At 40.5% G+C, this 12,729-nt stretch overlaps 1 protein-coding gene across 2 annotated transcripts in view; it reads left to right on the top strand.

Annotated features, from left to right (window-relative positions):
- Positions 1–12,729, top strand: part of ATP10D (ATPase phospholipid transporting 10D (putative)) — a 36,794-nt gene that overhangs the window by 18,044 nt on the left and 6,021 nt on the right. For both annotated transcript variants that reach the window (XM_065633520.1, XM_065633519.1), the window contains exons 11-18: positions 515–1,130; positions 2,557–2,663; positions 3,570–3,696; positions 6,457–6,641; positions 8,209–8,515; positions 9,148–9,224; positions 9,748–9,873; positions 10,353–10,553. In XM_065633520.1, coding sequence (XP_065489592.1) covers positions 515–1,130; positions 2,557–2,663; positions 3,570–3,696; positions 6,457–6,641; positions 8,209–8,515; positions 9,148–9,224; positions 9,748–9,873; positions 10,353–10,553 — 1,746 coding nt within the window. The remainder of the gene's footprint in view (positions 1–514; positions 1,131–2,556; positions 2,664–3,569; positions 3,697–6,456; positions 6,642–8,208; positions 8,516–9,147; positions 9,225–9,747; positions 9,874–10,352; positions 10,554–12,729) is intronic.

The raw sequence follows: 12,729 nt of genomic DNA, 5'->3' as shown, positions 1-12,729 counted from the left end.
CTGTCTTTTGTTTTAGATTCAGACATTTTAAGAGTGTTGATAAGGTACTGTACTTTTAACAATGCTTGTGGCTAGTTACTGTGAGGGATATGGAGTTGATTTACTCTTCACAGGTATCTTGCTAATTCAGAACAAGATTTAAAGCATTTAGTTCCAATTGCCACAACTTTTAAAAGTTATCATGTCATACTAACTGCTTCATTACTGAAATGGTTCTAAAGAGAAGCATACATGGAGTCATGAATCAAACTTGGAATGCATACAGTTTTTAGATCTGAAGTATTTTTACGATTCTTTTGGTTTGAATAATGAAGCTGTTACAGAAGCTGCTTGGTGTATTCATGGTTATATGCTTAATTGAGCTGGCCATCTTTAATACAAGTGGTCAAACTCATGGTAAATTTTAAAATACTGTGTTCATTAAGAAACATACATAGTTTGTAAGCGTCCCTCTTTAGTGTGATAAAATACGAAGAATTTAACATAAACGCTTTCTCTAATTGTTCTGTTTCAGATGAGACTCTCTCCACTGGGTAGGATGCCTATTAAATCTCTTGAGGAAATCAGGCAGATGTTCCAGAGGTTGTCAGTCCGGAGACTAAGTTCTTCCCCTCTGCAAAGTGTAAAAGAGTCATCGTCTGAAAGCCCCAATAGTTTTGTGAGCAAACTGTCTATTTTCAGAACGAAACTGTCTTCACCTGCTTTGGATGGAGCTGCCCAAAGGGCTGCTGAGCCTCACAATACTGACAGCCCTGAAAATTCCCAAGTGCCTCAAGAACTAGAAATGGTGAATGTAGCTGCTGACTGTGAACACAACAGTGCTGTGTCATCCATTGAATTGTCTCCCTTACCTAAACTGTGTTATGAAGCTGAGAGTCCAGATGAAGCTGCCTTGGTTCATGCTGCAAGGGCTTATAAATGTATTTTACAGTCTAGGACTCCAGATCGAGTAACTGTGGACTTTGCGGGTCTGGGATCTTTAACGTTTCAGCTTTTGCATATCCTGCCTTTTGATTCAGTGCGGAAAAGGATGTCAGTGGTGGTTCGGCATCCAGTCTCCAGCAAAGTGGTGGTTTACACAAAAGGTGCAGACTCAGTCATGATGGATTTGTTGAGAACAGTGTCTGAAGGTATCTGTAGAACTTCTAATTCTTTGCTCACCTTTGCTGTTCTTCAGTGCAGTTGAAGAGACGGCCTGATTCATGAGACCAGCAACCAAGCAGAACTATCTGTGAATAGTTCTTTATAGGGAACCCAGAAAGGTAGTATTGCCTGTCACCTGGATATGGCTGTGCTGTTTGCTGGTGTGGAAACTGAGAGGAGCTGTTATTCAAAGGATTTAGTAGTGTCTAAGCAGACCCTCTGGAGCCAACTGAAGTATTTCCAGTTACAAAAGTAAGGTCATCTGCTTGAATAGTTGGCATCTGCTGCACAGTGCGGTGTTTCTTAGGATGACATACCTTTACCTCTGCTAGTGTTCCTGAGCTGTTGGAGAGAGGTACTGGTAGCAGATGTCACCTGTCTGTGCTTGTTGAGTTTTTTTCCTTTGACTACTGACTATTTCTGTGTTTCTAGATGTAATAATAATATATGTGAAGTTGTGTGGTGCCTCCTGCTGGGCCCTGTTGTTCAGGGGGAAACATTTTTTGAATCTGTCACAGGAGGGATGCACTGTGTTGTTTAAGCACTAACTGATTTATTCACACACTGTAGCGAACAGTCATTGATTTTTAACTGGTGGCAGTAAAGAGGAAGTATTATCTGTGGATGTTAGAAATAAATACCTAAATATATTTAAGTTCACAAGATGTTCCAAGGGAGTTTTTTAATTGTTTGGGAAGTAATAGAAAGGGATTGTTTTGAAAGGCTTGCTTTCTGCAAAAGGGAGTTTGGTTTGTATCTTCGATCTCAGTGAAGAAGAGGAATATTTCCAGTTCCAAGGGTGGATTTTAACTCATCCAATGTTAGCCATTTGAAGTCTGGACAAAAGGCCATGAGGCACAAACAGCACCTCCAAAATTTTTTGTTGTGCTAGGGGGGTAATTTCATGTCTGGAGATACCTCTCCTTACTTTTATTCTCAAGCTAAACTTGGAGCTTGACTTCTACATGTCCAAAGTTAGGTGAGTTGAATGCCTGTCCAAACAGTGCCCCCCTTAACCCCTTAAATTTTTTAAAAAGCTTTTTTTTTAAAAAGTGACTGCCCTTTTAGCTCTCTCCCACTAGACCAGTGACAGTAAAGCTGCTTGGGTGTCTGTGCCCCAGTTCATTTTAGAAAATTGTTTTATTTTAGGAAAACGTTTTGATAAACTAGTGGCATCCGAAGATGTGTCAGTACCAGATGGGATCCCCCTGACTTTGTGCGGACTGGCACACTGGCACTATATAGATACAGCCACAGTACATAGTGCAAGCATGAAGATACATTTCATAGTTAAAATAAAACCTGTTAACATTTTGTTATTTAAAAAACATGCTTAGACTTTAAAAATTTTCTACTAAACTAGCCTAAGAATGCATATTTAATTTCCTTTCTTTGCTTTTTCTGTGATAATAGATACTAAAAATTCAGAAATGGAACAAAAAAAGATCAAAGAGAGAACTCAGAAGCATTTGGATGACTACGCCAGAAGAGGACTGCGCACTCTGTGTGTTGCTAAGAAGGTATTCCTTTTAATAGATACTTTCAAGAATGTTTACAGTCTATGACCAACCCGAGTGATATCGCCAATGGAGCAGACGTCACTGCTTCTAAACAGATGCTTCTGTTTCTACATTTTGTTTATGCTTATGTTCTTTCAGGAGGAATTTGCAAGATGTCCCAAATCAATTCCTGAGTTCTGTTAGATTGCCATAGTTGTTGTCAGTTTAGGATACCAAGCAGCTTAACAGCCTAATTCTATAACAGGGTCTGTCAAATAGCCTGATATTTCTTCAAGAGTCCTGAGCAGGTCTCCTTGTGTGAAGCTTATCCTGGTTGGAATTCCAGACATGGAAAAAATGAAGTCAGACATGTTTTATTGGGTTTCATGAACAATTTACAGTGTTATAAGCTCTGGATGCAAAACTTAAGTCATGTTTTGAGATCCCATTTTAAATTCAAAGCTTGCTTAAAAGTAAAATTCCGTAGGGATTGAAACAGGCAAGAAACCTCTTTACAAAGCCCCATGCAAAGTGAAGGTGCAGGCTGTGTAGCTGTACAGTCGTCAAGCTGTACACCACTGGGCAGTGATTCTGTGGCTGTGTCAGTGCTGCAATTAAAGACCAGTAGGGAGAGTCTGCTGTGCTCACTGGCCTGCCTACCTGCCATCTAAATGGAAATCTGTCAGGCAGCCCCAGGAACCTACAGGGTGCCAGTGAGTAACCTGGCTTGTGAAGCCTGGAAAAATAATTTGACACTATGAACATTGTGCTGAATCAGTGGGCATGTTGGGACACCTAAGTAATGCACTGCCAGGGGCTGCACTTCTCAGTTCAGTATGTGGACAGCAGAAGTAAATGTGAGGACACTTCAGGCGCCTCTGAAAAGTCAATATAGATACATACCGTGTGTTTTCTCTCCCTCTGTAGGTGATGAGTGATTCAGAATATGCAGAGTGGTTAAATCATCATTTTTTGGCGGAAACCAGTATTGACAATAGAGAGGAGCTGCTGCTTGAATCTGCCATCAGGCTTGAGACCGAACTAACTTTGCTTGGTAGGTGGAAAATTGCTTTCTACAGAACTAGTATTTATTACCACTCTTGAATTTTCATAAATCTTGCTTCTAAGTTTGTACTAGTTGTACAACACGCTGAAGGCAACTAGTGGTCTTCTGTTGTTTGTAAAATTTTACTGATTTGTGGGTTTTTTTTTTTTCAACTCTTTATTTGGTTACTTTTTTATGCTCACTAGAGTTTTTTTACTGTGATCATAATAAACATGTGAAATGATAATAACAAATCACAGGCCTGCCTGGACAAATATTCACAGGGCATTCACTTCTGGGCATGTTTTCCATCACTGTTGCATTTGTGGCACAGCAGGTATGCTCGTGCCATGTCCTCCTGTAATAACACAGAGATAAGAAGTCAGGCATGCTTCTGCAGGAACCATTCCTCTGATGGTCATTCAGCTGTGCAGAAACCGAGGGGCCAAAACACAATGAAAAATATTCGGTGTAGAGGTGTAAAAGTTAAATTGCAGGCAGTCTGGGATAACAGCTCTAGAGAACTGCCCAGCAAACAACATTTGGAAAACCAAGTGCAAAGATCTGACTGTGGTGGTAAAGGCAGCTCATGCTAGAAGCTGAAGAGAGACAGATCCTATTGTGTGGGAGGGTGTTGCTTCCCTCTTTTTGTGCCACATCTGCTCAGGGCAAATGCCATAAACCTTGATACTGAAAGGAATTCTGGGATTACTGGCTTCAGCTTGTGGAGAGAAGCCAGAGCACTGCTGCTGTGATTTTAAGGGGTGATGTGCTATACTAGTACTCTCTTGCACCGGAGTCAGCAGAGGGAAGTCTAGCTGCTGTGGAGACCTGCTGTCCTGCAGGCCAAGGCATTTTTTTTTTGCCTCAGGTGTCTTGTGGGACAGTAAGCAATATGGGTCTGCCCTAACATTAAATGGGAGTGAGAATAAGAAGGGTAAATGGCTTCATACTGCCCAGATGCTTGTTTTTGGTACCTCTGCTGGCTAGTTACTCCTGCCTGGAGCATTGTGATCTGCAGAGTAGGACTACTTACAGCACTTCTCATGATGCTCTTTTGAGCCTTCCTTTGCTTTCTTAATAAACATTAACTGGTGTAGCTGCAGCTATAACTCTGACTGTCCTCTTAGGACTGAAAAATGAAGACTTTGTCCTCAAAGAACAGCAAGCAAAAATTCCAGTCATCTCGGTATTACCAGGATCATGGAGGACAGCAGTAGTTTGTAGTCCACTGTGTAGGCAGGTATGAAATTTATGTGGCTCAGGCCTTTGTTTGAATGGAAATCTGTTTCTGGAAAAAATAGTTCTAACGTGCAGCACTAAGCACAGATCTGGATCTCAGCAGTACACATATTGAAACTGGCTTCTGTCAGATTACAAAGTGATCAAGTACCTTAGAAGGGGAATGTTAAGTGTCTAGAGTGCCCAAGTTGAAAAAACACTTTTCTCTCTTCCCTGGGTGCCTGGCATTGTCTCTCAAAGAAGCTTGCATCAAATACATCCCAGCATCTTCCTTCCTGCCTCTTTTGCTGACTTGCATCAAAATGCAAGCAGAGTGCAGTGCAAGGACCTGGAGGTTTTCATCGTCCTGGTGAGCAGGGGCCATGAACTCTATATCCTGTTGGCAGCTATTTACTGAAGAAATTGCTGTAGCGTCAGAGTTTTGCCTGACCTTTTGGCTCTTATCCATCCCCATATGAGAGTTAGTGCTTTATACAAAAGTTGCTGGGTGGAGTCCTGCACTAGAAACATGCTAGGAGTTAAAACTTTGCTTTGAATTTTCGTGTTGTTTGTTTGTCAGAACGAGCCTAGCTGCAGCTGGCTGAAGTTTCTTTTTGAGAAACTGCCTTACCCTGAGAATACCACAAACCAAAGCATATCTCCTGGTTATAATTTAGTAGCATTTCTATTGTGAGAAAGCCATGAAAATCTCCTGTACCATGATAAATCTCTGGCACTGTGACTTCTCAGAGATGGTTCTGCTTTATGCTGATGTTGTGTTACCTCACTGTTACCAGAACAGAAGATTTTGTAAGCTGGTTTTAGGGACACGGGTCTGCCTGCTGTGCACACCAGAAAAGAGGATGTCTCTGTTAAAGTCTCTATTTTTTGTTGAAAGTCTTTCTATAACCATTAAGGGCTGGCTGGCAGTGTGGGCAGGAGGAAGCACAAAACACAGAGTTTAATGCTATGAATTCAAAGGATCTGGGACAGGAGGTACTGCAGTGATGAGCAGTTGAGAAACCTGGTGATGGTCTTTGCAGCAGTGTGCAAAAATATAAGAAAAGGAGATTTTGATGTGGAAAATGTGAGGGCTTGAGACAAGAGCTACAGGGAATTCAGCCTGGAGCAGAGTTGAGAATAAGGAAGAGAAGTGGGCCTTGAGATAGCAAGGATCAAGGCAATACATGAAAGAAGGTTTGGGGTAGTTTGAGGTAGGAGGGAGTGAGAATAATGGAGTATAATTGTCATGAGAAGCCTGGGAGTCTGTGTCCTACAGCCACTATAGGATGAAACAACCGTGAGAATGAGAAAAGTTGGTTTAAAAGGGTCTTGTGAAGAGTTGGAGACCCCTGAGTCTGTAACAGGGGAATGTATCAACAGTCTGGGATAGAAAGATGTGGAAGGGAGGAATTCCCAAGCATGTCCCAGTAGGGTGTCTGGTTTGAGTTGTGAATATACATGGAGGATGATCATATCCTGTCACTCTTCCAGCGTTTTGGTTTTGGAAATACAGCAGCACTAATCCTTCTGCTTGTCTAAATTAAGGTGCCACCGGCATAGAAGATCGCCTGCAGGAGGGTGTTCCAGACACAATACAGGCGTTACGGAAAGCGGGAATAAAAATATGGATGCTGACAGGTGACAAGAGAGAGACAGCTGTCAACATTGCCTATGCTTGTAAACTGCTGGAACCAGATGACAGAATCTTCACTCTCAGATCACAGAGTAGGGTAAGTGGAAAATTACACTTTTCTTCAATTTATTTTCTTTTTCTCTGCTGAAAAATTCAGTCAGACTGTATCACAGGGTAATACAGAAAAATAAGATGTTCTCTGCAGGTAAAATATGAAATACTTTATGTAACATCTTTATATACAATCTAAATGATGGTTCATTAATTGAATATACTGCTTCTCTTTGTGGTAGGTTAGAGATTTGATACTCTTCACGTGTTACTAGAGATTTCAAATGGCAGTTATAGCATATTAGCAATGTAACAATTATTGTCATGCAAATTCTATTGAATTAAGTTTTGTGCTGCTTTGTGTAATATATTCCCTCAGCCCTGCTTGTCTTGCATAAACATACAAAGAGTTGTCTCATAAAAGTACATTGCACACTATTCAAGGAAACAAATCTGCCAACAGTTTTATCAGAGCAGAAGCCACCTTCTTCCCACCACCCAATAACTGAGTCATGTGATAAAGAGTGATTAAAAATGCTGTGTTATGGGTGGCAAGTTCAATTTTACTTGGTCGTTATGTCCTGTTGTGGATACTTGTAAGCAGCTGTTTTCAAATCTTGATTTTTATCAATTTTTGGTTTCTTAATATAAAAATTACAAACTGTAACTGGTGAAGTCAATGTATGAAATGTCTCTCCTCAGAGCAGAGACATGAAATCTGAGACTTCTTTAAAGGAGTGGAGGATTTTTCTAAGGCCTTTTGTTTTTCTTTTTTTCTCCACTTATATGTTACTTTAGAAATTCAATTTGTATCTGCCATAAAAGACTGTGTGGCAGGTGGTAGCTGTGGGGAAAATAAAGTGAAAAAGAAAAGAGTTTTTAGTCCAGTTGTGTTTGAGGAAATTTTGGGATTCGATTTTTGCTAACACTTTTTTTCTTCCGTTTTTCCTACTGAGGAACAAGTGTCTTACTTAACAGTGAGAACTGAGCCCCTTTTGCAGCAGTGCTCTTCCTCCCTCTAACTGGGCTTTGAAATAAAAAAAGAGACAGGATTCAATAGTATTGCATTTCAAAGTAAAATAATGAGAAAGATTTAAGAATATGTATTTTCTTCTGTTCAGCACACACATTACATATATTGATATCAAGAATCTTTTGTGCATCTTATATATTCTGACAACGTAAAAAATTCCACAAGGCCAGTTCTTCTCATTGCAGCTCACCTATAATCTGATTTGAAATGCACTTTTGGCTTTGCATGCCAGACAAAAGAAACGTAGAGAGCAAAAGTCTTTTATGAAAGCTATATTTAGATTACGGAATCCTTAATGGTTGTTTTTTCTGCTGGTTTATGAACATTTTCTGATTTGCTTCAGTTTTTCGCTTCGCATAGTACAATACCCAAGCCAATCTACTCCAGCAAAGTTAAATCACAGGCCCTTTGTGATTTTAAAGGGTTTATTCAGCCTCACGGCTGAGCCTTTCTGGATTCAAGTGAAATGCTACACAAGGGCACCCTTTGGCCTTTTTTTCCATATGTATTCTATAAATTTAAAAGGGAACCAGAACACAAACAGGACTTAATAAATTACCTTTCTCTTGCGGTTAATTAGGATGCCTGTGCCTTGGTGATGAACAAAATTTTAGAAGGCATCCAGAATACTTCTGCCAAAAAAAGACCCAGTCATAAACTTGGGAGTGTCTCTGCAAGTCCCCCCACCCAAACTCCAGGGTTCAGTGCCGGCCTGGTTATTGATGGAAGAACTTTGGAGCATGTCCTTCACGACAGCCTACAGAATATTTTCTTGGAACTCACAGAAAAATGTCGGGCTGTAGTCTGCTGCCGAGCCACACCGCTGCAGAAGAGTGTCTTGGTCAGACTGGTGCGAAATAAGCTAAAGGCAATGACATTGGCTGTCGGTGAGTCCTGCAGTTATCTTTTCTCTGAAAAGAAGCAGAAGCCAGTTTCTTCTATATTTTTGTTAATGTCTGTCAGAAAATTTACTTTACAAGGAAGATAATCCTTTGACTCGTAGTTGCCTCTCGCATAAGATGATGTTAGTCTTCTGAACTAGCAAATTTAGTCCATAAATTTGTTCATGGTAATCTAAAACAACAAGAACAGCAGCAGTTGTGCACAGTGTTATGGAACATGTCCAAAGGAGCAAGTAAGGGGATTTTCCTTGTCGTTCTCCATCACAACCCCCCAAAATAGGGAGGGAGAGGGGAGATGACTGGGTGATTTAAAACAGCTCTATTTTCTGTTCCAGCATACCAACTAAATTCTGACAAAAGGAACAGCTAATATCCATTTGGAGGATATAGCTCAGTTCAGTCAGGCCTTCTGCTTACTAATACTGCTTTCTCTAGGCTTTTCCATAGGCTGCACTGTTGGCCATAAAAGCGTTTTTCACTGAACTCTCTGGTGTTCTTGTATATTTGTCCTTTCCTGTCACCTCCATGGTGATGTGATAGCCAGCAAACCTGCCTCCAGGTTGCATTCCAAATAAGAGGGGTTAGTTTTGATTTTTCCTCTTTTCTTCTCTCTGTAGGTGATGGTGCCAATGATGTCAGTATGATCCAGGTGGCTGATATTGGTGTGGGAATATCGGGCCAAGAAGGCATGCAGGTAGTGTGTACAGACAGCCGCAAGTGACATCAGATTCCTTTTTAAATTGGTTTGGAGTTTACCCTGGAGGCCCAGTGGCTCCACAGTCCATTAGCGTACATGAGCAAGAGTTTGCAGCCTGAGCTCACATCCAGGCCTCAGCACCCTCTCAGGAGTAATCAGAAGCTGAATGCTGCAGGGGTTCAAACTCCAAACAACAGAGCTTGCTGCCTGTCACAACTTCCTGTTGCTCATGTCCTGCCAAGAAACAAGCAGCCTAAGCACCAGTGATTTCTGTGCAGTTGTGTGGTAATAATAAAGACAGCCACATTCCTGCCTACGTTATGTTGGGCTGAGCTGTGTGTGTTAGTGTAAAATGCTGTATGGAGGGGCTTGGATCTGAGTGAGGCTGAGACTGTAAGCACCATGTATAAAAAAAATCATAACAATTTCCAACAGTAGGTAAGTTGATCACCTGGCAATATCTGAAGCTTATCTTTAACAGTTTGGATATGACATATCCTTTCCTTCACGCACGTTGCAGGCTGTGATGGCAAGTGACTTTGCAGTCTCTCAGTTTAGACACCTCAGGAAGCTGCTGCTCGTCCATGGCCACTGGTGCTATACCAGACTTACCAACATGGTGCTTTACTTCTTCTACAAGAATGTGGTATGTAGCTGTCCCACCCCAGGGAAATCACAGTTTGCTTATTTGAGGGGACTGAAGGGTTTAGTGGGACTTTATATTCTTTTTTAGTTTCTATTCTGAATGGGTTCAAAAAACCACAAAAATCATATGTCAGACAATTCAGTTTCCCATTTATGTCTGCAGAAACCAGAGACTCTTATTTCTTGAACTGAATTTCCCACTCAAAGCCATTGTCTGATTTGGTTAAACAGTGGGTAATGATCATTACTAATGGGTGGCAGCATGACTAATTTAAAAAAGTCATGTCCAATCTTGAAACGTAAAGCTGTGTGCTAGTCAAATATGATTTTAAAGTGTGGGATCGGCCTGAACTCCACACCATTTATACTCAGTTTTCTACAGATTACTGTAACCAGACCAAAGCTCTGCGTGTTTTCCTCCTGGCTTTCAAAACACTTGGCTACATGTAACATTTTATGCTGTCATGTTTGACTTTTCAGGCCTATGTGAACCTCCTGTTCTGGTACCAGTTCTTCTGTGGGTTTTCAGGCACGTCAATGACTGACTATTGGATCTTGATTCTTTTCAATCTCCTTTTTACATCGGTGCCACCCATCATTTATGGTGTCTTGGACAAAGACGTGTCTGCGGAGATACTCATGCAGCTCCCACAGCTGTACATGATGAGCCAGAAATCTGTGGTAGGTTAAAGAATGCTTGGCCTGAAGCAAATTGAAATGGTCAGCATTTGAGCCATTTCTGTCTGTCTTTCCTTCATGGTTCACGTCAGGCAAACATGAAGTTTAAAACCACTTACTTTATTGGAAAAACACCTAGGCCTGTGCACAAATGTATGTGCACAAATAAAAGCTGTTTTTTCATAATTTTTTTGTAGGCTCTTTTCAGCCATACACCAAATCTTATCAGATATTTGGATGATGAGAGAAATTAAGGACTTCAGGTGAAGCAGTGTACTAGATAAACATCATTACCAGCATGTTCACTTCATTCACTGCCTTAGATGTCAACATGCTTCCTCAAAATGGGTTTCTTTTGAGCATCTGGGCTTGCTTTTAAAGATAAGGGCACTAGATACTGTTTTTTTCTGTCATATAAGGGTCTTAACTGCCCAAGTAGTGAGGAATGGATATGAACCAGAGCAGATTCCTTTCAAATAATCCTCAATAAAGTTCTGTCATTCACTGTTCTTTTTCCTTTATGTGTACGTTCTTAAATTTGCTGGTAGCACTTTTCTCCCATCTGAAAACACTACACATTTTATCTGCTCTCTAAGTAAATTCTGTCCACACATTTAGCACAGAAAATCACAGGGAGTGCAGAGTAGTTTCTAAATCAAAATTGTACAAATCAGTAAGCTTTTTGCTGGTGTCTGCTTTGCTTAGCATGAATTCTAGCTTAATTTTATCTTTTTTTTTTTTTTAATTTCACGCTTAATTAATATTTTTATTATAGCAATTGAAGGCAGTAATATTCTGAGCCCAAGACAGAATAGATACTAGCAGCCTAGAGAGAGAGGAAACAATGAGCATGTGATTCACCTGAAACTCACCATTTTCTTTATGATCATAACCTTTCAATAATAGACTGGACATTACAAAGTATTTATTTACAGAGAGGGTGGTCAAGCACTGGAACAAGTTTCCTAGAGAGGTGGTCGATGCCCCAAGCCTGTCATTGTTTAAGAGGCATTTGGACAAAGCCCTTAATAACAGACTTTAACTTCTGATCAGCCCTAAACTGGTCAGACAGTTGGACTAGATGATCATTGTAGGTCCCTTCCAACTGAAATATCTTGTTCTGTTCTATTCTAACAAATATTATTTTAAAGAAAAAAAAGAGCTACAACATGTTGCGTACTGGCTGTGCAGTCTCATCTGTATAACCTGGCAGAAGTCTAAGTCTAGTTTAGAAAGGAAAAGATATACAGTGATGGGGCAATTTGATTGTTTTTGTTTATGGACTTCTACATTTCTTTTTACATACCCTCTAAATATTTTATATTGCTTAGTTTACAATATTTTTGCAAAACTAAGTGCTCTTTTGGTACTGATCGGAGCCTCTGGACAGGCTGGAGTAGGTTGATGCTTTGTCAATTATAGAGAGTTTTGACTAAGTAAATGTTACAGGGCCTCAGGATTTGGCCCTTTGTTTTGATCTTCAGGATGTGTTTGGTGATCTGAGCTGAGATGAACATTTAGAGGCAACAAATCAGAATTACTGCATTACACAATAGTTTGGGGGTTGGGGTTTTATTTGGTTGGTTTGGGTTTTTTGATTTTTTGTTTTTGTTCATTTCTTTCTTTCTTTCTTTTATCAGAGTTTTTCTCTTGTGTCCTTGCTCTGTGCTTGGAGTTGTTAAGTAGGATAACATTTCCTTTCTTACATGGAAGCACAGCGAAATGATTTCTTTGAATTAGGTGCAGTATAGAAGAAAGATAAATGCTTTAAAAGAGGTAGTATCACAATATGGCACCATGACAAGTGCACAGCTCTGTACAAGCCATAAAAATGGACAGTAATTTGGATTCATCTTCAGTAATTTAAAGCATTTCCCTGACAGGCAAATAAGAAGATTTCCCACACCACCTCCAGAGAGCAGCTCAGTTCTTGAAAGGGTTGAATGGCTTTTTGGCAAAACCCACTAATTGTAGAGGAAGTTGTGGGTGACTGGACTGCCCATCTGGGTGTCTCCACTTAGTGTCTGAAGGAACAGGATATATCAGAGCCAGAGCACGTGCAGCTGTGATTTCATAAGCGATTGAGCTGCCACAGCAGTTTGCTGCCACTTGAGTGAGGAAGGCTTGTTCCTTCTCCTCCTTTATTTTCTTCCCATTCCCTGTTTCCACCCACATAGTT

This window comes from Caloenas nicobarica, chromosome 4 (assembly GCF_036013445.1).
Source record: "Caloenas nicobarica isolate bCalNic1 chromosome 4, bCalNic1.hap1, whole genome shotgun sequence".
Classification (NCBI taxonomy): domain Eukaryota; kingdom Metazoa; phylum Chordata; class Aves; order Columbiformes; family Columbidae; genus Caloenas; species Caloenas nicobarica.
Note: the sequence above shows the minus strand (reverse complement) of the source record. Positions and strands in the feature narration are given on the sequence as shown.